At 41.4% G+C, this 25,983-nt stretch overlaps 2 protein-coding genes across 2 annotated transcripts; both read left to right on the top strand.

Annotated features, from left to right (window-relative positions):
- Positions 1 to 1,692: 1,692 nt before the first annotated feature.
- Positions 1,693 to 15,791, top strand: stpg4 (sperm-tail PG-rich repeat containing 4; the record flags this gene model as incomplete). The annotated part of the gene is made up of 6 exons (XM_083898026.1): positions 1,693 to 1,788; positions 9,104 to 9,358; positions 10,664 to 10,728; positions 10,928 to 10,973; positions 14,497 to 14,601; positions 15,684 to 15,791. The coding sequence occupies 6 exons, from the start codon at positions 1,693 to 1,695 to the stop codon at positions 15,789 to 15,791; spliced, it is 675 nt and encodes a 224-aa protein (XP_083754152.1).
- calm2a (calmodulin 2a (phosphorylase kinase, delta)) lies at positions 2,112 to 6,391 on the top strand. Its single transcript, XM_083898202.1, has 6 exons — positions 2,112 to 2,212; positions 3,167 to 3,197; positions 4,510 to 4,653; positions 4,741 to 4,847; positions 4,925 to 5,060; positions 5,159 to 6,391. The coding sequence occupies exons 1-6, from the start codon at positions 2,210 to 2,212 to the stop codon at positions 5,185 to 5,187; spliced, it is 450 nt and encodes a 149-aa protein (XP_083754328.1). The 5' UTR covers positions 2,112 to 2,209; the 3' UTR covers positions 5,188 to 6,391.
- Positions 15,792 to 25,983: the final 10,192 nt, after the last annotated feature.

The raw sequence follows: 25,983 nt of genomic DNA on the forward strand, positions 1-25,983 counted from the left end.
GAGAGATGTTTTATGGGATACGGGGAGGTGACATTAATGAAAACGAAGGCTCCGACTCTAGCCTGCCCCAGGCTGACGTAAAATGAACTTTAACCCCCTTTGTTATATGGGAATGAAAGCTGCAGTTTTTTTTTTTTTTTTAATGTCCAGGGTTGGGCTGTGACTGATAAGGACTTATTATTATGTGAGGCAGTTACATATTCACAGAGATGATAACCGGAGGGAAACGTAACAGGAAAGGCAGTGGTTTGAGCAGGATGAGTATGTGCACAGAGAATAACATAAAAAGCAGAACTGTGACATATGCTGCGTCGCCCTCCACACTCATGGTTCACTCCTCTTTGGCCTTCATCAAGGAGATTGGTTTCACGTTTTATTGACCATTAAGTCATGTCTCCTGAGTTTCAGTATGCCCTATACATATTAATCTCCAACCTACAATCACCTTTGACCTGGCACAAGTCCTCTGAGACGTGGGAATCGTTGAAGGACATGTCATCAACCAACCAAAACAGCTGATGGTGCATAGTGAATGCAGTGGACCTAAAGAAATTGGGCAGGAGGACAAAGAAGAAGGCTCATTTGATTTTGAAATATTTATGACCCAACTGTAAACAACAAGTCACTTTAGGTGCTGCATAATAACGTAAAAGAGCGGAAGAAGTCCAGTTAAGTGTCTATTATAATAATATTATATTATAATAGAAGAAAGTTCCGTCCACATACTGTTGCACACACGTGCCTCGGTTTATCTGATTCTTGTGACAGATTTAGACATCGATGTCGTCACCTTTGGCATTACATAATCCGCAGTGACAAAAAACACTGTAATGGGGGGAGAAAAAAAAACTAGATTTAAAAGAAAGGAATGCATGTGTTCCTGGTTAGGCAGGATGGGTGAAAAAAGTCTGGTTGATTCTGAGGAACACCTGACACAGGCAGCATCACCTCTGTAAACACTGGCGCTGAAGGTGGGAACTATGTTGGAACCTCGTTTCTTACGTCATCCGTGGAGATAGTGAGCGTTTCACAATCAATGTTCTCTGCGTATGGATTGAAATTTATGTCTAATTATAATATAGGCATAAGATTTGGGAGGAACAGGGGGGGGAAACTGGTGTGGGTCGTGGAGATTCTAGCACATTCTGAGCTTCAAAATCCTGCTCCTCACACATCTCCATCCACCCTCCTCCATGGCAGCTCCCATGGGAGCAGGAGGCCAGAGGCAGGTGGTCACTGGGAGATGAGCAGCACACTTAGGCAAAAGCAATCAGGCTATCAGATACTCCCCATCCTCACCAGATCACAATTAGACCTGGGAATCCAGTCAACCGACAGCAGGGCCTGCAGCGGTCCAAGTCATCTAAACATGAACACATTCACTCACATAGTTAAATACGTACTAAACACACGTGCATGTAACACATAACACAAATAATGTAATCAAAAATAAGCAGAGTCCTGGAGAAATAATGATAATAGCTGTTATGAATACAAACTGGGTCAAAACTACAGCAGTAGCAAGTCACAAACTCTGCTCCTAGTGGCTAATTACTTATCGAAACTATCACTTGGTCTGTGTTAAGATGATGCCCATATGAACACACACACACACACACACACACACACACACACACACACACACACACACACACACACACACACACACACACACACACACACACACACACCATGCAGCAGAGTGTCGGCTGTGCCTGTGGCACTGACTATGAATGTCCATGGACAAGATGCAGCGACAGCGCAGGCCATGGGAGTGACGCATTGCAGGTACAAACGAACCAATCAGAGAGCGCGATTTCTTTCTGCTACGTCTTGTGCCCCATCACACAGTAGCAGAAAGTATTCATGCGCCGTCACGTAGACCACCAACGATAGGTTATATTTTTTCTCATTTAAGTGTCAAAACCCTCGAAACAGCCATGCACAGATACCACGGTTACTTATTGTGTTGTTTTCCTGCGTGATTAGTTATTTGTATGAGGGCCTTTTTGAATTATTCAGAAACTGAGAAAAATGGAAGTCGGCGGAGTGATATTGAAAAGAGGAGGAGTTAAGGATAGCCGTTAAAGGCGAGCCCGACCGCTTCATTTGCAGTGTGTTCAAACTGAGTGCGGCTTTGCGGAGGTAGAGAGTTGAATCTTGGCTGTTGTGGATTTTGTCTTGAACCTGCCGCTGCACCGACATCGAAATGGTAAGCGAAACTACATCAGTTTTTTATGTAGTGAGGCGCTGCTTAGCAGTTCTTCCTGTAAATGGCAATAGTCATAGATGAGAAAACTATATAGGAGTGGGTAAGCCTTATTCAACATAAACGCATTTATCCATATCCACCCGAGAGGCGTACGAATAAAATTGTAGTCTACGTTGAATATAGGCCAAATAGGGCTCTTCATAATGATGTTTACTACATATACATTACAGTATTGTGGTAATCGCGTGTGGCTGTAGCGTAGTTACACATGTTAAGGGGTGTTGCGTTATATTGCTTTGGAGCAAACCCATTGGATTTATAGCTAATGTGGGGCTCCATTTTGCCAACAGTCAACCCAATTTTAATGGGCGATGATCGAGAATTAATGCTGTGACTGTTTTGTTGCCTTGCATGTGGCGACTGTAGTGGCCAGGCACACTGCTGTAAGTGGGTGTCTATGGTCTACTGTTAGCCGGTGTCCAACTGTAGCTAGCTAACCCTAGCTCTTCCCAGCCAACGGTTACCGCCAAATTGTAAGTCATTCATTGTTTGATGAGGAATTTGCGCCATCCAACGTAGATGGATGTTAGGTTGGAATAGAAGACCGTGGCACTAGGTTATTATCGAGATATACATGTATTATATTAAATAATACGGATAGCAGATACCACTACGCGAATGCTTGTTTTGTGAAATTACAACGTTTACAAACTGGGAAAATAGTTACAGTAGCACACGCAAAACTATCAAAAAAATGTTTTATGTCGCTATGAAAACATAACATAATCCATAGGTATGAAAAAATAAATACATAAGTACAGACACGCAGAGAGTAATGTATAAGATGCAATTATTGTAAATCCCTGTCATTTTTCATGTTGTATGTAGGTGGTTCATTTATTTGCAATATCCTTCACTATGAAATGCCATTAACCCACATTTTTCATGTTTCAGGCTGATCAGCTTACAGAAGAGCAGATTGCTGGTAAGATCACGGCATTGATCTTCTTGTCTACTCATATCCTGCAAAAGTGGCCTGCATTATGGATTCTTGCATCCCCTGCAGTGGATTTATGTTTTTGCCTTTTAAGGCATTCACAGGGCTGCCTCCTGGTCATAAAATAGGAATGAATGAAACGGCTGTGGCTTGTTGGCTCAGGAAACAGGGACTACTCATGGAAAACCTTGCATTATCATTGGTTGCTATGTAATAAATGATGTAATCTGGAAGTGCTATGTTCTAGTGAGGTGTTTGCTGTCGTTTTTATATGTGATGTGTCCTTTGGCCCTGGGTGTGTTCTCAACAGATTGGAATACTTGAGGAACAATTGCAGCAGCAGCCTGCATTTGGTGTGCTGATACCTAGATGCTGTAATGTAAATCATGGGAGTGTCTCTTCGCTGCTAGTATGTGCTTAGACTTGAAATGCAAGCAGTCTAAATTGGGCCACAGTTGTCGTGGTTTTCCCTGATTGTATCCAACTTCCTCTGATTTGATTTGTCGTAGGTCTCGTATTACAATACTATTGCTGATCGTAATAGTACTGCATTACATGCTATCTGCTTTGTTTGCAAAGCCTTGTAGGATGACTGCTGATATGCCAGTTTTTAGATGATCAATTTGTTCATAGAGTATGCTCCAACATGCCCTGTTTTTTGGACATTAACAGTAAATTAAACCATATTAATAAGCTGCAGTTTTAGTGGATGTACTGGGATGTGTACCACATGAATTGGTCCACAGGCCTTTTCTTTAAATGACAAGGGTGTTGTCCTGTGTGTATGACCCCCGCAAATGACAGGGCAGGTTGTGTTTTATGACACTGACGTGCTGTCGCGCCACTACACATCGCCCATTGGCCTCCTCACACCTGACGTGTAGTCATTCCTCTTCCCTTACGGTTCCCCCGAAACTACACAGGCAATCATTCATTGCTGATGTTGCCTGTCTACCTTTTTGATGCTTGGTCATACAGTCACCTTGTTTAGCCAGAAACGAGTACAGTTGGTATTCAAAACAGAAGGGCCCATTAAGCTGCAGCTAGTTTATATGTAAAACATAAATGATGTAACAATGTTTTTAGGTTTGGAGTAACTTTGGGGATGGGTCAGGGCTGATTTTCAGATTATAGAGATGAATCGTTTGCTATGCAGGGTCGGTTGATAGGATTTACACTGAGTTATAAGTTTTAGTTTAAACCACTTGAGCATTCCAGTTTTCTTGCACATATCTAAATACAGGTGTGACACCTTCACCTTTTTTACTAAAGCCTTCCCCCTCATCTCTTTTACATCCAGAATTCAAGGAGGCATTTTCACTCTTTGACAAAGATGGAGATGGCACCATCACCACCAAAGAATTGGGCACAGTCATGCGCTCATTGGGCCAGAACCCCACAGAGGCAGAGCTGCAGGATATGATCAATGAGGTGGACGCTGATGGTGAGAGCTTAAATCTGCCTTCAAAACCTGCTAACCACTTGAATACTGTGGGCTGGCTGGAAATCCCCTTTTTTTTGTAATTCTAAGGAAATGGAACGATAGACTTCCCCGAGTTCCTGACCATGATGGCCAGGAAGATGAAGGACACAGACAGCGAGGAGGAGATCAGAGAAGCATTCCGTGTCTTTGACAAGGTAAATGCTGTCTCTGCCTCCACATGTGTATGTGCAGCCCTTTTTTTAGGAGTTACTGACTGATGTGTAATATTCAGGACGGCAATGGATACATCAGCGCTGCTGAGCTGCGCCATGTGATGACAAACCTCGGGGAGAAGCTGACTGATGAGGAAGTTGATGAGATGATCAGAGAAGCAGACATTGATGGAGATGGACAGGTCAACTATGAAGGTTGGTACACGTTGTACATCATATTTTGATCAGTTTAAGGCAGTCATCGATTAGATACTGATGCCATCTCTTGTTCTTTTTTTTTTCCCCTCCTGCAGAGTTCGTACAAATGATGACAGCGAAGTGAAGGCCTTGTACAGATTTCGTATATAAATAATTTGCCTTTTTTCTTTGTGTAATTTATCTGTAAAATCTTAATAGCCCCCTTTGTCCCTGCTCCTTCTGCTGTCCAAAGGAACTGCATGTAAACTGCATAGGCTCTTGTCCCCATGTCCCATTCTTTTGCTGTCATGGTGTTTTGGAGTGACGGAACGGTTGTACAACCTGAAGCCCGTGGAGGCCCCTGGGAGCTGGAGAACTTGGAATCTTCCTGTCTTGTGTGCTCGGGGCCCCTCCACGCATGGTGACATTGGAGACCTGTCAGCTGTTTGTCACTTGGCAACACTGTTGGCATGGAAACGATGTAGAGGAGTTAAAACTCTGCATGGACAATGGACAAAGTATATATGGAAATCTCTCAGCATTGCACTACTGCAAAAAAATGACACGGGTGTATCTCCTAGGTACTCGTACAAACTCTTTTTGTATCTGCTGTTCTATATACCAGAAAATGACTAATCTTATGCTTTTTAATGTTTTACTCACTACTTTTACTTTTCTTTTTATTTTAATGACCTCTAGTCATGCCTCAAATAATTCATTCCAAGTTGTATATTTTTGTTTTCCAATAAAATTTACAATCTACCCAGATATGAAAAATTGTCTTGTTTTCTCAGTTCTAGATCCTTGAGTGCCCAGTTAATTCCCTTTTTTGTATTGAGGACAGGATGCTCCTTCTTGATGGCAATGTTTTCCCCTTGTTGCTTGGAATACACATGAGATGTTTACTGTTCTAAATTTATAGTGTCCCCTGTTGAATTTCCCAAAAGCAGTGAGGAGCATCAGCCAATGCCTCTTAATGTTCCTATATGCTCAGATGAAATCTGTATTGTCATTAAAATAAAAGCACTGAGTGGGATCAAAGGCTTCTATTGTGAAGTGCACACAGTGGTACTCGACATTAGATTAGCCTTGAACAGTCCACCCCCCCTACTGTCAAAAAGAAAAGGCAATGTGTTGTCTGCAACTGTTGGCACAGCACCATGTAGAAGCTGACTACTGCATGTCTTACTTCACATTTGCCCCAATCATGAGGCGCAGGTGATTGTACATCAAAAATCATGGTGTAAATAGAGGTGTACCTGTTTTATCTTTTTTCCGATTATTGAGTTTGTTACAGTAGCTTGCAGAGATACTAAGATTGTTATTTTGAATGATAAAATAAAGCTCTATTGTGGACCTCTGTTCCGCTTTGTGTCACTTTTGTGTATCCATTTTTATCTTAATCCCGTGAAGTGTTCGGATTAACACTTCAGAATTTGAGTTTGAGTCCTTCAGGGAGTGGTGACGACAGTTTTTTCGTGGCTTGGTCAGTTATGCAAATTAAGGGTGCCCTGTGGAAGCAAATGGATATAATTTAATCACAGAATCATTCTAACATGCAATTTAGCTGCTCATGCACAAGTGCTGTGATGTTAGAAGGCTGTTTTATTTTCACTACAGCTGTTTGAGTCCTAAGAGAGTGGAAAGACACCGTGACCTAGAACATTGTCAAATGTGAACTGGGAGCACACATGGCTCTTTCCTTGTTGACACCAATTACCAAAAGGCTGAAAAAAAGCCCTTTGAGTTATTAGTTTTATCACTCTGTGCTCAAATCCATGTGATGTGTTGTCCACATACAGTCATGTGCACGCGTCCTTTGTGGTTTCTGTGCCGTCTGAGTGTGTATTTCTCCTCATGTACTCTCGGGTGTTGTGTGGCGTAAACATATGGAGTCTTAGTCTTTATAAATTTTGCATTCCATGTTGCCTAGCAACACGGATGAATGTTGTGCTTACGGGAGAGAGATTTTCACTTCAAGCGACAGTCTTGTGTTCTACTGTACTGAGAGGAGAGGGAGGTGTGCATGTGTGTGTGTGTGTGTGTGTGTGTGTGTGTGTGTGTGTGTGTGTGTGCACATGCACATTAACGCCACACTTAATTGTGTCTAGTTAGTATAACACCAGAGGTGAGATATACTTCATCCACAGAGAAGATGAAACCATTTCTCATGCAAAGTTTTATTTTTGCAGTATTCTGACACTGAAAGGAAAAATCTAGGACAATAATTAGTTGCAGTGTTGAAATATTGATTGTTTTCTGGGGCCACAGGAGATCCTCAGATCCTAGCTTTCCAAACGGTAATGCTGGCGTTGAAAAAGAACCAGACATGTAGTCCAGTTATATCTCTTCCTGGATTGCAATCTGCTCTTCGGTGCCAACGTTTGAGCTGTATATTCTATTCCGTCTAATGATGGTGGATTATATTTTTGGACTATACATAACTTTGGCTTGTACGGTGGCGCGTTGTGCCTTGTAATTGTGTCTTACTCTTAGTCAAACTGGTAGGTAAGTCTAAATTTAGCCCTTCTCCAGGCGAGCTTGTTGAAAAATTGATCGATAGCGGAGTTGCTGCTATAGTAACAGTCTCTGTTTTAATGGTGGTCAGGTGTCACTGCAAGCAGATAGCCAACAACAATGAGTACAGTGCAGGGGCATGTGGAAAAACCAAGCCGTCTCTAAAGCCAGGGACATGTCCAGAGGTGGTAATAAAGCAGATAAGGTAAGGATCCATCTTTAAAGCCAACAGTGATTCATGAGGACACGCAGAACTAGGAGAGCACAGGATGATACATGTTTGGAGATGCACCAGGAGATGGTTGGCATAGCACTGTCATCAGAACTGAAACTACTTCACCGTGTTGTGGCTTTTATCCTTGTTCTTATCTGCAGGGCGATGACAAGGCGGAGTCGTGCGGCCGAGGGAGCTGGTGGCTGAGGACAGTGAAAGTAGGTGTCATAATGCAGCACGGGTTTTATGGCTCGTCTTCAGAGCCGAGGCTACTACATGAGCTCCTGAGCAGACCACCGGCCACTTGTCACCGGTTTTGTCACTTTGTAGAGAGGCTCATTAGCTGATGTGAAACTGTAGCAGTGCCGCGTGGCCTCAGGTAGCTTCCAATAGCCACGTTATAATAATATTCAATAAATAATAAAGCAGAGCAGAGCCTCATAAACGTATCACTGTTCTTGCGACGTGTATGGTTTCCAATTACCCGCTTTTTTTTTTCTTTTTTTTATTGCACTGTACTTTCCCACTGTCTCTTTCTAAAGTGTGCTGCCTGCCAGAAATACATTTAAACACTTACACTACAGCGAAACCAGTCCCTGAGTGTCCCACAGTGCATACCATAATAACACAGACCTAATTAATTATCAGTTTGTCTTCATGTGATCCTAGCTCTCAGGCTCCATTGTTATAAGCCATCTTCTGTCTAATAATGTGTCCTGTACAGCAGCTCGATGTATGTAACTTATATTTTTTAAGTCAAAGAAAACCAGACTTTGGCCTATGAACAAAAGGATCACTTGTTCTGGCTGGAAACGTTTGTATTAGTTTGTAAACTAATTCTTCCACACCACACCTATATAGAGAAATTCTGTTATTCTGGTGAATGATGCTGTGCTGCCTTGTTTGGTAGTTTGTGTCAAACAGGTCAATCAGAGTGAAGGAGTTCAAATGCAGAGGTCATAAAACAACACATTTGTGGGTCAATCATTCCTGTGTGTCATGTAGGGCTGAACAATGAATCGGAATTTGATCGAAATCGCAATACGGTCTCCTGCAATTTTCAAATTGTGCAGAGAGTGAGTGTTTACAAAGTGACATGAAACAAAATGGCTCAAATCATCTGTACAAAGAGGCATGCTCGTATGAAATGTACAGTATAGGAAAAGCCTTAGACGTCGTAAGTGTGAACGCTCAGTGTGTGCCAGTGTTCCAGTCGTCTGAGCTGAATTTAGTTCATGCAGACAATGATTCATTGATTCCTGGAGTGACACGTTGCCCGGCAACAACAAACCATGTGGTCCCCCAAACATTATTTTTTTTTGTCTTCCAGGACACACCCAACCCTGGCGTCTATCACGTTCGCGACTTCATCGAAGAAGCAGAGCTGAACCCTGTGAGGAAGACCTATGGGTTCAAAAGTGTTGGCAGAAAAGCCCAGATTCTGGATCTGAGTAAGGGCGATGTGCTGCTACCTGGCGCCTATGAGTACACCGACTCCACCCAGCAGGCTCTGATGCACCAGGCGTCCTACTCTTTCAAAAACTGTCCACGGCCTGACATCGTCACGCTTGGCATAAGAGACAAGGTCAGCTTGAGATTATTCACTCCTGTACATGTTGTCTGCAGAACACCACCTAATTCCCATTATAAGATAATTCAAGCAGATGACATGCTAGCTCTTCCCTCCACTTTCCACATCTTTATGCTAAGCTACGCTAACCTCCGAGCACGATGTTAATGTGCTATATGTGTTCTTATTTTAACCCTTTAACACCTTAAGCTTCAAAATGTCAGTCTGGACTTTGTTTAGCTTATTTTAACCATAAAAAGGCCAGAAAATGTCCTGTGAGTAAGTGCTTTTGACCATTTTTCCAGAATAACGGTCAGTATATCTGGCAGCAAATTAATACACTATAATAACATGCAGTAACTTAACAGTAATTTAAAATAAAGACGAAATACAAAACAAAACACTGTAGTGTGCATGAATACCAGATTTTGTATTAAATTAGAAATGTGAACACTATAAAACACATTTAAAATAACATTTGTTTGAGTTTTTGTTTCAATGTCTAAAATCAGGAGAAAAAAATTAAGCTATGTACAGACGTTTTCCAAACTATTTCCTCTCTGGTGACAAAGACGCTGATTCTTTGGGTTAATGACACAGTGGGAGTGAAATTACCGTAATAACCACGACTCTCTAGCTTTCAGAACCTGTTTTTATTGGAATTTTTCCCATAGCACAAACCGTCGCACAAAGTGTAAACGTCTCGTCTCCGATACGCTCGGTGTTAAAGGGTTAAAACACATAAATATACACCCAAAATAAAACTGGCGAGGCTCATGCAGTAATGCAATGCCTCATTTTTTAGTGTCTTTGCATTTTTGGTGCTGTAACCCAAAAATGGAGGCAGTCTGGGGAGTAATAAGCAGTCGATAAGTTATTATTAGCAGGAACTGTTGCTACGCAACGTTGCCTCTGCACCACCTTGATTCTGTACTTAGTCTCAGGGTGTGATTTACTTTAGCAGTGTTTATTATTTATTACATATAGTTCATTTGACATGAAGATATGCGTAGAGGATCAGGGAAATTGGACATTCTAAAATGGTCTCTATGTGGTCCTGTGATGGACTGTCCAGGGTGTGACCCGCCTATCGCCCTATGTCAGCTGAGATTGACACACTCATGTGGAGGATAAAGCGGTGGAAAATGGATGGATGTATATGCATGGAAATGACCACAGGCCTTTTCAAAATAATGTACTTGCAGCAGAACTGACAGAAACCGGGGAGATCAGTTTGAAACTGAAGGCCAGCCGAGCACAAAAGCAAACACATGGTGTCATATACAGTAAACAGATGTTTATCTTTGCTCCCTGTGACAGCATGTAAACACTTCGCCGTGCGACTACAACGTGACAGCCAAACCAGTGGAGAAGACGCCCTGCAAGTAAGCTCTCGACAAACACCATCTCTTTAGCTCTCGAGCAACACGTGGATCCTCGAGTACTTGTCTCTCATCTCAAAGATGAAGGAACCATTTTCTCTTGCTTGTGATCATGCAAACCATTCTTCTTTTATTCTCTTGCTCTCACTGTTCTCCTCTCGTCCTTTTTGACACCCCCCCCCCACCTCTCCTCTCCTTGCAGGCATATGATGTTTCGGTCAACTGTGCAACGGATCAGCTTTCCGCCTGTAAGTTATGTGATCACCAAGACTAGTTATTAAGACCTCACCCACTGCTCATTACAATACACTTTTAAAACATTTTGATTACAAGCTGTGAGATTAGGACTATGTGATGTACGAGAAATCCCCTTCCACAGACTGACTCTATCATTTATGCCATTTTTAAAGGCCTGTTATGGCTCAGTAGGGTCTGACCAGTCAGCTTTGGTTCATATTCCAGAGTGCAGCAGCCTGACCCACGTGTGTCCATGCTGGTGGCTGATGGATATTTGAGCCTTGCTGGCAGCTGCTTAGTGTTGACAGAGAAGGAAAGGCGCTAAGAAATCCCAAGGGTGTTATTACTGCAGAGTTGGGAGCAGTTTTCTGCTATTAGTGGTGTCATAGCGACTCCATGACAAGTTTATTGTCAAAGGTTAAGCAGCTACACAAATGCCACAGCCAAGTTAACAGAAAGCGAAGATCATTAACAGAACAGATCGTTCAGACAGCCGCCCCTGATGGGCCGTCGCGGGCATTAGTGGATCAAAGTTGAGGCGTCTTAATGGTTTACATTGGGATTTCTCTGTCCATGCTGAGACAGGGTGGTGGTGGTGGTGGTGGGGGGGGGGATATCATACCTTCCTCTGCATGGACTCCCATCCCACAATAAAAATAAATCAGGTTCTACACTGGGAACACAGTAGCAAAAACAATATACTGTATTAATTCTCCTTTATTATTCATCTTAATGTTACTCCCGAGGCCTCTGCATGTCCTAGATGTAGGAACAGATCCTCCCTTGAGATGTGGGATCTTGAACATCTTGGTGTTTCAATTGTTACTTATTTTTAGTGACACATGTTGACAGCTTTGTCATAAGGATGACTCTTGAAGATGAAGATGTCCTCACGTTGACCTTTGCGTCTCTAAATGTATAAATGTATACAAAGTGAAGGTGACTTTATTAAATTCTGTGTGGACATTTATTAAACATACCGTTATGGCATTTAAATGTCTGGTGTGTAAGAATAAGTGACACCTAAGACTGTAACGGCGGACGGAGGGAACTGCGGTGGCCTTTGCATACCAGTGACGATGTCATTTCTCTTGGCCTGTGTAGTAACTAAGCTTCTGTAGAAATATGACAGTGCATGATAGCAGCTTTTGAAATGCAATTCCTTCGCCGTAAGTGCATACAAAAAATGCTCAGATTAGACTTTGAAAACCAAACATTCAAGTTCTGCTAATAAACCCTCCTAAATGTGACACACTGGACCTTACAAAACATGCACTGCCCCTGCAAGATGATCTGTATTAAGTAAAGTAAAAATTGAGAGTGTGCACACTATTATGCAACATACATGCTCATGTAACCAATAGCCTGTTAGTATTATCGTTGCAAAGCCTGCTGACATTAGTGTCACCAAGTTCGACGGGTGTTGGTTACAGCATTACAGTGATGCGACATTGTTTGCATGTGCACAAACCCCCTTGGGGCACGGACTTAATGATAAATGCAATACAAGAAGTTGTATTCATTTTTTGCTTCTTAATTTTATTTAAAGTAGTCATATAAATCCCTATTTCTCCAAGTTAACCTAGTTCCCTGGCATCCTAATGAACACGCCTGTGACATGCTTTGGTCAAAGCACCTTAAGGATGAAGCACCACAGCAGTTCAAACAGCCTCAGAACACTCGGTTTTGAGTGCCTGTCTCTTTAAATGCAAATGAGACACAGGAAACTACGTCAGTGTCACTGAGGCTCCGGCAGCTAAGAGCAATTAGCATTTGGAAAAGCCATCATTTGCTGACTCGTCGGCACATTGCCGTCATATATAAAATGTATCCACTGGACGCGTAAATCCTCTGAGGCTGGAAGTTTGTGTAGAACTCTGTGCTGCACTGTGGAGCCAAGAATAGAACACTTCACAGACTCCCACTCTTCCAGATACTATTACCCTTGCCTGCACTCTCGTGTTTTTTAGGGGCAAAGCAGAGCTCCATGAGTCAACAATTCCAGGAATTTGCACAGCGTCACATTGCGTGCGGAGGTCAACATCGCATGTTTTATCTCCTGTACTTAGACTGAGGCGGACCACAAAAACATGACCGGGTCATCTTTTTTCACACTTTTCCAGAGACAAAGTCCCCCAAATATTAATTACTAAGTATTAAAATGATTAAAAAGTAGATTTAGCATAAAATGTCCCCTTTAAGGAATACCATATTGCAAGGTCTGTCAAAAACAGGTTTCACAAACACTTGCGGCATGTGCAACCTGCATCATTCTACTGTGCTGAGCAACTGTAGGAAAATAGGTCAGGTGCTGTCGCTCAAACACACACACACACACATCTGTAAAGGAGGTACAGTTGTCCTGCCTGCATCCGTGAAATACACATGTATTAACACCTCTGTGGGCCAGCGTGCCAGTTGCAAATGACACGGCGAACTGGCAACTGGCTTTAAATGGCACATCATGGAAGCTGCCGTTCCCTCCTAGGAGTAGAAAAGAGGAAAAGACACCTTCCTGTCTCCCTCCATCAGAACCAGAGAGTGTCTGAAAATGAAAAGACTGGTGGACCGGTGTTCAGGGACAGGGAGATAGTTTTTATGTCTAAAGAGGAGGGTGGTGGTGGTGGTGGAGGGGGTGATGCTATTTCTGCATGGCACGCCTCTGGTGATGACCAGTATGTGTGTTAGTGGGTAAGAGGAAAGGAGAAGTGAAAGACATGGATAAGGAGAGAGAGACACACGCACACACAGAGACTAACTGTATCATACCAGCAGAGATCTTAAAGTCACAAGACAAAAGATAATGTCATACGTCTTAGAAATGCAGGTTACGGGACCCTAACATAGGTCTTGTATGCTGACAGTGCATCTCTCAGATGACACGAGTATCAACAGAGTATAACATTAAAGTCCAAAGGCGCGATAGTGTCTCTGTGTTTGAAGTCACGACGAGCATATAAAAATCAGCAATTTCAATTTTAGACGTTATGAAATGTTCACGTTTTCTGTCATTATTAAGTAATCAGCTCCACACGACTCTCTGTTTGTCAGTATGGGGGCAACAGTAAAGCGATATGGCAGTGAACGGGTTGGAGTAGCCACGAAAATGTGAAGAATTGTATTATTCTGTTAAAAAAAACCCCGATTTGTTCAGCAGTTTGAATGCATAAACACACAAACGTTCCCTCAGTCAGGTCTGACAGCATTGCTTGACAGAGCCTGTTTTGGGATGAAGACACAGAATACAAATACATTTACATCAGTTCTGTTCAGGATGATCAAACACAGGCAGAATAACATCAAAAAGATATGCACTGCAGCTGTATAGTAGTCATATATATATATCATAAAACATACATCAAATAAATATGAATTAACAATCAACTAAAAGCTACTTTGAACTGACACTTGGGGGAAATGTTACATGCTAATGATCACATGCTACTTTGGCCCAACAGCATTGTTGGGACTTGCTCACAAAACCAGTTCATCATTTTCTCCCCCATTATTATCTACCATTCCTGACTGTCCCAGAGGGAAGGGCTGTCTCCATGTCACTACAATCCACAAACCACACCTGAGAAAGGAATCACTTCGAGCTTCAAATCCACTTTACCACGGCTCCATTATGTCCACCCTGTGAGTCCAGTACTGCATGTGAACATCATTTTTTTTATTGCCACACACTGACCATCTGTCAATACATATCATATCATTCATATTGTTTCTATGTAGCCTGTGCAAACCCACCCAGGAGTTTTATATTGCTCATTACACTTAGTCGGGTGGATAATGTGCAGAACTATGGCAATAAAATAGCAATTAAAGCTATGCAAGCAGCATTGTGGGGGCCCTCGCAAACAGTGGCGCTATGAACTTAACTTAGTTTTCATATGCTGATGTTTTCTGGCCGGGTCTCTTGTCTCACGTGTGAAGTTTCGAACAGATCGGTCAATGAACAGCAAAGTTATAGGCCACTTCCTGCTTTGTGGCAAAACAGTGGCTAAATTCAAAATGGCTGACTTCCTGTTACGTCTAATTAATGCTCGTAGACATGTTCAGGGTCAGTCTTTTGTGTCACGTATAATGTTTCCAGCCCATCAGTCAATGTATAGCGGAGTTACAGGGCACTTCCTGTTTAGCTTGGTCGAAATTTGTGAAAATTCCAATGGTTGCCGTGGACACGGCCTTTTAAATTTGCAAGACCTTTTGATAACTATTCATTTTTGAAGTTTCTAGTACAAACTGACGCATTTTCATGTAGGTATGATTAAAGTGCTCAGACGAGTTCGTTCATTTACGAAACGTGCAAATTGTCAAGATGAAGTTCCGTGTAATTTAGTTTCGACTTTCTGTCAGGCTTTCACAAAATGGCGTGCGAGAACCCAAGAGACAATGAGAAATGTTATGGATTGGTTGAAACTGACACTTCCTCAATTAAACATGGTAAACGCCACAACATTTGAAGGCACCGTAACCCATGGTGCTAAACAGTTTAGCAACCTAGCATCCCCTGTCATCATAGGTTAAATATTATGCGTTTAAAAACGACATATCTGTAATGAAGGTGCATTAAGAATGTAGACGCATCATAGTGTTGATAAGATAATGTATCTCCTTCAGCGGATACAACATACATGAAAACCAAAAAAATTCAACGTTGGTCTGTTAGCTAATGTTTTCTCTTTTGTATTTTGTCTGGTTGTTTGTCTATTTCGCAGAAAACACCAGGACCAGGAACTTACGAACCATACTGGAAGTTGGATGACCATTTGAAAAGAGATGTCATCGACCCTTCATTTAGCCTCTTTTTCCGCCGCATTACCTAGTCTGTACCTTATTATATATATTATAAACCCAGATCCTCCTCCTATCATGTCATTCTGTCAATCTATTGGCTGGTCATATGTGACACTGCTTTGTAGATATAACAATAAAAATCCAGACATGAACAATCATCTAATCTCTTGTTACTTGACACCATGTTTAACAGTGATGGATTTTTCTGGGTTACTATCAAATACATGTTTTGAACTTATGCTTAATTCCAGAGCCCATCCAAACAAATGGGATGAGGGACTTATCCTACCTGAAGTATCCTACCTCAAAGCGTTCCAGCAATTGAAGTCGAATGTTAGAAAACATGGACGATCGCGGCGATTTCGCTTCATGTTTGAAGAGGCATTTTGACTGTCAGCAATTCAGTCAACTTACATACACAAGCGAGCCGTATGTGTAAAAGCAATACATATCGATATGTAACGTCATGAGTATACTTTTACCGTAGCCCTACATATCTTCATGCTAACAGATAACGACATAATTTCACGCCATAACATGAAAAACAAGTTGTGATAAAATTGCTGTGTCTAAAACAAATCTACACGCAGAAAAGTAAAGTTTATAGACTATTCATGTGACTCCATGGGCGCCGCCATTATTCTTTGATGAAGTATTCTTGATCAGCCCCGACTTAGGAGGTCCCACGCGAGTAGGAGGTCCCACTTCTGCACACATTCCAGTGCACTTTTTCTAGTTGAAGGTAGGATAAGTCCCACGTTCAACTGATTTGGATGGGCTCTGGAACGCAGCATTAAATCCCTAAAAGTAACACAATGAAGGACGTGCACTTGTGATCCCCTTACAGTTGAAAAATGGTATTTTTTTCCCACTGTAAAATATGTTGCTTTAATGTGCATTTGTTGACAAGTCAATGGTACCAGTGAACTCTGAAGCAGGACTTCAAACATCCAAACAACTGTGTCTTCAGACCAGGTACAATAGACTATATTAAAGCGGTTTTTTTTGTTTTTTTTACAAACATAATTACACTATTTTATTTTTCAATATTTAATCTGATCGCTCAAATTCAAAACACCATCACTAACGCCGGGTGATTTTTAAAAATAAAAAGTACTCAAAATATATCAAAACATGACAAATTTATGTAGTGCTCTTTTATTTTAAACTGTGTCATGACTAACAAAATGAAAGAAAAGCATCATGAGGGGACCATATAAAAATGCTCCAAAATTACAGGAAAATTACGAATTTGGGAAGAAAAAAATTAGAAAAAAAATAATAAAAAAATAATGAAGATGAAAACTTGGTTTTCATGAAAATCACATAAATGTATTTGCTCGTGTAAAAAAACCCCAGCAATGGTGTTCTAGGGTTAAACAACAACAACAAAAAACCACAGTGCTGTATAGTTCAGTGTTTCTCAATCCTAGTCCTGTGGACTCACTGCCCTCCATGTTTTTGATGTTTCCCTGTTCCAAAACACCTGATTCAAATAAATGGCTCGTTACCAGGCTTCTTCAGTGCTCGTTGACGAGCTGACCATTAGAACCAGGTGTGTTGCAGCAGGGAAACATCTAAAACATGGAGGGCAGTGAGTCCCCAGGACCAGGATTGACAAACCCTTGCTGTTTTAACCCAGCTTATATTACCCATTGCTCATTGCATGCACAACATTCAAATCACTTGATTTATGAATGATATAGATGAGTGGACATGCTGGTTCTGGACCCAGAAAGTAGAAGTTGGTGACATTATTTGAGAGTTGGAATCCTACGTTGTGTCTCTTTAAGTGACACCAGCCAGGGAAGCAGAATGATCTTATCTGCAACAAAGGCTACTTCATTTAACTCCATGTACCAGATACTTCTCTTTTCCTCACGCCCGCTCCCTCTCTCTCTCTGTTGGCATTCGGGCTGCATCGCCTTCCCACTATCTCTGGCCTACGATGCACTCAGGAGGAGGAATTCTGCTCAGCCATGCATCACATGCACATAGCTTAGTATGGCATGCTGCTCCCTCAGATAACACAGTCAGTATTAGGGGCCAAGGCAGTGGCACACAATAAAACAGCTATTCTTATCACAACCTACTCTGCATAGTCGGTCTTTTCTTTTCGACAAACAAACACGAGCAATAATGTCAAGACACAGAGAACAAGCAATGATGGGAATCACATGGGGGTGTCGAGTACACCAGCACAACAGGGACGAGGTATATTCTTACTCTAATGCATCACAGTTAAAAGCATAGAATCTTATGGAAGCAAATGTTTCCCATTATCCAAATTAAAATGCATTAACAGAAATGCTTTTTTTTTTCATTTTAAATATGTAGCTGCATTTTGGGACCCATAAATAAAATGAACAATCAATATTTCAAAATTAATTTTCAACTTCAAGACTGCTCATTCTGGGACTTCATAAAGAAAATGACATTTAAGATTTAATTTTCAAAACATCCTCTAGCAAAAAGGTAACACAATCCAATTTGAAATGTCAAATTTGAAAATTAAATGAATTAAAATCAATTTCAAAATGAATTTTGAACTCCATTTTCAACTTCAAGACTGCTTACAGAGAAATGCTTTTTCGTTTTCACGTTCGCCGCAAAAAGTGTCCTATAATTTCATCTAATGCAATTTAATTTTCAAATTTGACATCTCAAATTGGATTTTGTTACCTTTTTGCTGGAGGATGTTTTGAAAATTAAATCTTTAATGTCATTTTCTTTATCATTTTAATTAAGTCCGAGAATGAGCAGTCTTGGAGTTGAAAATGCATTTTGAAATGATTATTCATTTTATTTATTGGTCCCAAAATGCAGCTACATTTTGAAAATGGAAAAAAAGCATTTTTCTGTTAATGCATTTTAGTTTAGATAATGGGACATTTGCTTCCATAAGAATCAATATGGCATGAAACTGAAACACTTTTTTGACAGTATACTGAGTAGAGTTGACCACATTGACCAAAAATATAAGTGAAATTTCGGTCAAAAAAGGGTGTTTTTATAGGCGTTTGTAATGTTGGTTATATGGAAATCCTGGCCTTTTGTTGTGGTTATATGCTGTATATAATTCTACATGATTTTGGACTGTGGGAGGAAACCAGAGAATCATGGAGAACAAGCAAACCCTGTGCAGAAAGGCCCTTGTTCTGAGCAGGTCTTGAACCCGGGTCTTTTTATTCCAACTTAGAACAATCTTGTCTGAGAGTTTCGTTTGTGCCATGAAGTGATTGATTCAGTTAGCTTGTAGCTGTGCTGAAATATTAGCATAACGTTCTTTGATTGGCAGATGCTCAGGCCGGAGAAGTTGAACATTTCTCAATTTGTGCCGCACGCAACGATAAGCAAATGCAATGCTTGCCGTCGCTTCATTCAAAGTGAATGAGAAGCATTTCAGTTTACGCCTCCGTGTAGCGTGAGTGTCAGTTGACAGCAGTGTACCCGGAGGCGGTAGAACTGTGTCTTCTGCAGGGCAAAGCTTTGATATACGACTAAACTGAGAGGCAGAGGCTTTGAAGAACCTTTGAAAGGACCTAAGGGGATTTTGGATTTTTGTTCAGACGTAAGAGTCATTGTACAGAGTCTGCTACATGAGCTTGTTGTACATTAACTCAAGTGCTTTGTTTGTGACAACACTCAGGTGAAGTATACAGAAAAGTTACCACAGCACATCTACTCTTTCTTCAGTTGCAGACTCTTAGGAACATGAAGAGGTTCAAGAACTGAGCTCTCATCTCCCAGGCATTATTCTGGAGACAAAGGAGCGCACACTTCCACACAAAGAGGAAGTAAATCTTATTAACATGGGGCTTTGCACACAGCCACTGAAGGGCTGGGCATGTGTATCTGCTGCTTGTAAAGAATGAGTGTTTGTGTGTGTGTGTTGTTTGTGATGAGCAGCTATTCGGCCCGCGGTCAGGGCACCAAACCTTCAGTAATCTGTCCGTCTCAGCCCACGGCGCCCATCCTCCCATCTCATCTCAGTGATCTCCAAAGTCCAGCACTGATCTCTGACATATGCCTCATACTGACGACTTAACACCCTCCATGTCCCAGAGCCCGTCTCAACCACAGGCACGACTAGGCAGCCACTCTTTCACTGTCAATCATTCTCTCCCTCATAGATGCTCATTGCTTCAAAGAATATGCAAGCAGCCGCGCAATGCCATCAATGCAAATGCATGCGTGCTCTCGTGATCCCTTGCTTTTTAAAAAACACTCATGCAGACGGACGTGCAAACCTTTCAAACACATGCGTACACTTGTCCTCACTTCTTCAAAGGCTCTGTGGACTCATAACTGGATCATCACTTGCATATTCTGAAAAAAAACATGTCATTCATTTTTAATACATGTTATAAATAGGCCACACGGTTGCTGTAGTGGTTTGCACTCTTGCCTTTATATGCAGCAAGAAGACCAAGGGTTCTCAACCTGGTCAGAACAAGGGCCATTCTTCATGGAGTTTGAATGTTCTCTCCCCATGTGTGTGTGGATTTTCTCTGTGTTTTTGGACTGTAGGAGGAAACCAGAAAACCCAAACTGCATCATGTGACGAGTAATAAATACAGAAAGTTATTTAGCAATATGGTACGGAGTGGTAACCTTTATTTTACATTATATTTGGTTACATTTAGTCACATTTATTATGTATTACAGTTATATCTGGCCCTTTGAGCGTAACCATTATGCTGATGTGGCCCTCAGTGAAAATGAGTTTGACACCCCTGCTCTATAAATTGATTGTAGGTGAGAGTGGATGGTTGTTTGTCTCTATGTGGCCCTGTGATGGACCGGCGACCCCGCCTTTTGCCCCATGTCAGCTGGGATTGGCACCAGCGCCCCCCGCAACCATCGTGTGAAAGATAAAGCGGTAGAAGATGGATGGATGGATGGATATTAAAAATAGGCCACACGGTTGGTGTAGCGGTTAGCACTCTTGCCTTTGAAGGGTTTGTGACCTGGTCAGAACAAGGCCATTACTTCTGGTTAGCAAATTCTCCCTGTGTGTGCATGGGTTCCCCTCCCCCACAGTGTAAATATTGGATGCTCTAAATTGACCGTAGATGTGTGAGTTGATGGTTGTTTGTCTCTATATGTGGCCCTGTGATGAACTGGCGATCTGTCCAGGATGTGCCCCGCCTTTTGCCCTATATGTCAGCTGGGATTGGCATCATCGCACCCCGTGACCCTCATGCCCAGAGAGCAGGCAACTGCTTGGGGCCCCGAGCTGATAGGGGGCCCCCGAAACTCGAAGCCTGAGGGCTGTTTTTCCTGAAATGTGCAGTGAGCAGCCACCTCCCAGTCCCCCTTAAAAAACAATGGGTGATTTGCAATGACATCTCAGTAGGAAACTTCCCTAAAGGGGCCCCACCTCACGTTAACCTGTGTGAAGTTATCGTTCTGCAAGTTGGAAAATGAAGAGGATTATTTACAGTATAATGCATATCTTTTTTACTCAGTTTATGTTTTTTTCAGTTATTTACAGTATTTTATTGTTCTATATATTAATATTGTTTTATAATGTGGGTTCTTTACAGTGTAATGTATTTTTTTTTACTAAGTTTATATAGTTTTTTAAAAGCCATTTACAGTATGTTACTGTTCTTTACATTTGTATTTTCATATACTGTTTAATTACAAGGTTTTTCCATGTTATTTCATTCATTTAGAAAAAAACAAAAACATTTTTAACTCATTCGTTGGTGTCAGATTATTTATAACATAATGGTGATGAACACTGGTTGGAAGTGCCCCGTGGGAATTTCTGCTTTGGGCCCCTACAGACTCTAGAACCGCCTCTGCCTACGGTGCTACTGTTTTGTGTGAAATTTGGGGGAAAGGGTGACATCAGTGTGACTTTAAAGTGTACAGAGGAGTCACAGGGGAACTGTGCCGTTTAAAGATCACAAGAGCATCTGGTGTTGAAGCAGGTCACACAGGGAGCCCGACCATCAGCTGTCAGGAGGATCATCAGTGTCGCACATCTGTGAGTGTCTGGATTAAGTCTGTGTTTTTGGCAGCCTCCACCAGAAGCTTGACCCTTAGCTGGGTGAGAATCAAGGACATTACATTAGCAGGACATCATACTAAGAAAATCTGATGCTACTCGAGAGTGATGAGGACAGCAGGCCGGTGGAATGTTCTAATAACATAAGGTTATTTAAAAATACCCATAATCCCATACTTTTCTGGGGAGAAATGTCATTATCAGTCACTAGGGACCAAGTAAAGGTCACTGAACAATGAAACCCTCAGACAGAGCAGCCATTGTTAATTCATTGACATTGTGCTGAAATAAAATGGCCTCCCTCCAGACAGCAGCAAGAGGGCCAAACAAAGGAGGTTAAGAGGTGCTGCTCCCTCTGGTCTCATTTAAGTCCAGGTCACATTCACGCTCATCACCCCGTCCTGCTTTGAGGCCGATTACCTGCTGGCTGAGAAATTTTGCAGTCAGAGTGACACACACCAGAAGAGTGAGCAGGTATCCAGTTGCCCCCCTTTTAAGCTGCTGACGGACAACATTACGCATCTATTAAATGACGTTTGAAAGTTTAATCAGCTCCAGCGGATGACTATTAGCAAAAAGGGGGTTATTGTTTAAGTGGGTAATGGCGCTGGCAGCACCACGCTGTGTGTGTGGACACGGCCCAAGAGTGCTGAAGGCCAATCAGGTGAGTTGGAGCGACTTGATGGAAGAGAGCCCAGCGCCTGCCAAAGACTCTGTCCTCGATAATTTTAGCCTCATAAATGAGCATCAGAGCATGCCCACAATTCTAGCACGGCAACAATGTGAGAAGAATTCAACTCTTATTTCATATCATTAAATGGGATTAGCAGGGCTACTTGTGGCTACCACAGCAGAAGAGGTTCTTGTGTCTTTGAAAGTGTGACCTTATTGCCTTCACACTTGTATTTTCTGTTCACAGCTGTGTGAAACTCAAACTGGACTGTCAACGTTTTAGGAGAGCAGCTTGCCAGAGTTGGTTTCACTCTTCGTTTGTCGTTTATATGATAGATCAATAGACAGACAGACATTTAGGCCTCGGGCATGAACTATGTACAGTATACGTCTCTCTGTGTACTGTATTTTATTTATAAATGAGATAATGGACCCGCATCTGATCCTCATAACCTCCATCACACCCCCTCACCCATCCATGACTCCTGGCCTTGTTTGGACATCACAATGACGGTTTATGGTTTCCTTCTTGGCACCTTTCACCAGCACAACCCGGTCCGTGGCCCCCGTATGCCCCTGCAGGCCTTGCATTCACACACACACACACAAACACACACAGACTTGACCTGAATACCAAACCCTACAGACACAGTCATCACTTCTTATGTGTTTCTATTAGTATCTATTCAATCTACAGGAATATAGCCGTCTTGTGTAGGCTGTTTGTGTCAACGCAACCACAATTACAATCAGTGGTGTAGTCTATGTGATACGCAGGTATAACCACGACAAAAAGTCCAGGATCAAGGTATAACGTACATTTATACGTATCAACTGTTTTTTGACAGAATTTATACTGATGTAATGTGTTGTTGTTTTTTCAAAATAAAGAGTAGCGATGACTGTCGTTTTCATTAAAAACAATAAATACAACAAAATTAATCACGTCCATACTCTTTGTAAGTGCTGGTTTGACAGTATCCCCACTAGAGTAGACCACACTACACCACTGATTACAACGTATGTGTAACTGAAGACCTGACAGCCATCACTCCCCGCTGCTCCACCCTCCCATCACACAGCATGTGTTGTGATGCACAGGTGTAGACGTGAGTGCGTAACCAGAGCGACACACCTGGGTGCTCTCTGACATCACAATAACACAAAGGCACACACACAATAAGTGAGACCTAATGTCAGAGATGTATTGATCTCAGGTGTGTGTGTATTGTGTAGGCAAACAGAACGTCATCTGTTGTCATGCTGAAAGGCTTCGCACTGGTCCACCCCCCCCGACCATTAATCTTTCTCCTTTTACCCGAGCTGTTAAGACCAGTGTGTATTTGAGCATGGGTACTGTGGAGCACGGTGTGTTCATGTGCTTCTCACTGCCACTGTGTGCGTGCATCTGTGCTCATATGAGCACATCATGTAATATTTCACTCCTTACCCACAGGGATTAGACCATTCATCTCCCAGAGCCCCTGTGTAGGTGTCACACACAGCGTTAATGAGGAGAGGATGGGAACATGGGAGAGCCAGAACGCGAGCAGGGAAGAAATAAAAATAGATTTTCTTTCTTTTTTTGGACTGCAGAAAAGACCTGACAGTGATCAATACTTCCTGTAAGGAAATTGAAGTATTGATAAATTAAAGATTTTCATGCTGGCATTGTTTTGCGAGGGTGTGGGGTAGGGGCTGTGAGGTTTTAAAAATAAGGTGGGGATTATATTTTGTAGGCCTACAGGGAGACAAAGGGATAAGAAATTATGAGTTTGCTGAGAGCAAAGGCAGAGACTCTTCCCATAACACAAATCAATTTGCACCCGGGTGAGACATTGATTACAGCTGGCTCATACCGTACATGGTAACAGCAGACATCAAACAGACACTGTCAGGCCTGTAAAACAACACAACAGGGGCATTATCTGCCTCTGTGGGTAAGTGTGGTGTCGGTGGGGGTGGGGGGTGGGGATGCAGACCAGATATCTCTCCCCTTACCCAGTTACTCAAACAAGGGGATGGCTGCTAGGCAACCAAGCCACATCACATCACATCAGGCAAGCTGGGAGAGAGCAAGAGACAGAGAGATGGTGGAGAAAGAGCGAAGAGAGAGAGGAGAGGGAGTTTGGAGGCAGAAAATTGTGCTGGCAGTATTACATAAGCCGGCAGCACGGTCCCACAGCTCACATTAATGTGGTTAGGCACTCGGAAGTGATGTCCATTAGTCACAAGTGACAAGGCAGGTGAAGGCGCGGCATCCAGCAGTGATTTTTTAAAAGCTGTTGTTCATAATGGACACCTACCACACACACACACACAACTAATATAATAAGGCCAGATAACACCCAAGAGAGATGGTCTTCAATAAACACTCATATAAAATGTGATGCAACATGTAAAGACACACTGTATAGAAACATGAACTGTCACGTGAAATGATAAGTGAATGTCTCTTCTAGCAGGGTGGCTATATATACATATATATATATATGTACATGTACATATACATATATACATATACATGTACATATATATATATATATATATACACATATATATATATTTATACACATATATACATGTACATATATATATATACACACATGTACATATATACATACATATATATATATATATACATACATATATATATATATACATACATACATATACATATATACATACATATACACATATACATACATATACACATATATACATACATATACACATATATACATACATATACATGTATATACACATATATATATATACACACACGTGTATATATGTATATATAATACGTATATAAATATATACACATACATATGTATATATACATACATGTGTATATATACACATATGTATGTGTGTATATATGTATATATATATATATATATGTAGATTGCTAAATGTATATATATATATATATATATATATACATATATATATATACACACATATATATATACACACATACATATATATGTATACATACATATATATGTATATGTGTATATATATATATATACACATTTAGCAATCTACAAATATATACATATATACACACACATACATATGTGTATATATATATACACATAAAAGCTGTGTCAATCAAAATAAATGAACAGAAAAAAGACGAAGAGGAGGTGTTGTACATAATCCATGTATCTGCATTTCAACATATGTCACAACAACATACCATTCTGCCCCCCAAGACACAAACAGGACATCACTGTGATTCCGATTATTACTCACATTACTCACATTGTCATGTTTTCTTTCACCTGCCATTGGCTGTGAAAGAAAACATGACAAGACTTCAACTCCATGGGAGATGTACGCTGATGCAGAGCTTATAACAATATTGTTTCCCTATACGTCTGTGCAAAAAAATATGGATCCTAATCCTGATCGTTTCCATCCAAAATCGAGATGCAAGGAATGTACAGATTAAGTATTACTGTAATAAATTAGGGTCTGACAGTAATACACAAACACACACTTAAAATAACACAATTAACACT

Source organism: Microchirus variegatus, assembly GCF_963457635.1.
Source record: "Microchirus variegatus genome assembly, chromosome: 11".
Lineage (NCBI taxonomy): Eukaryota > Metazoa > Chordata > Actinopteri > Pleuronectiformes > Soleidae > Microchirus > Microchirus variegatus.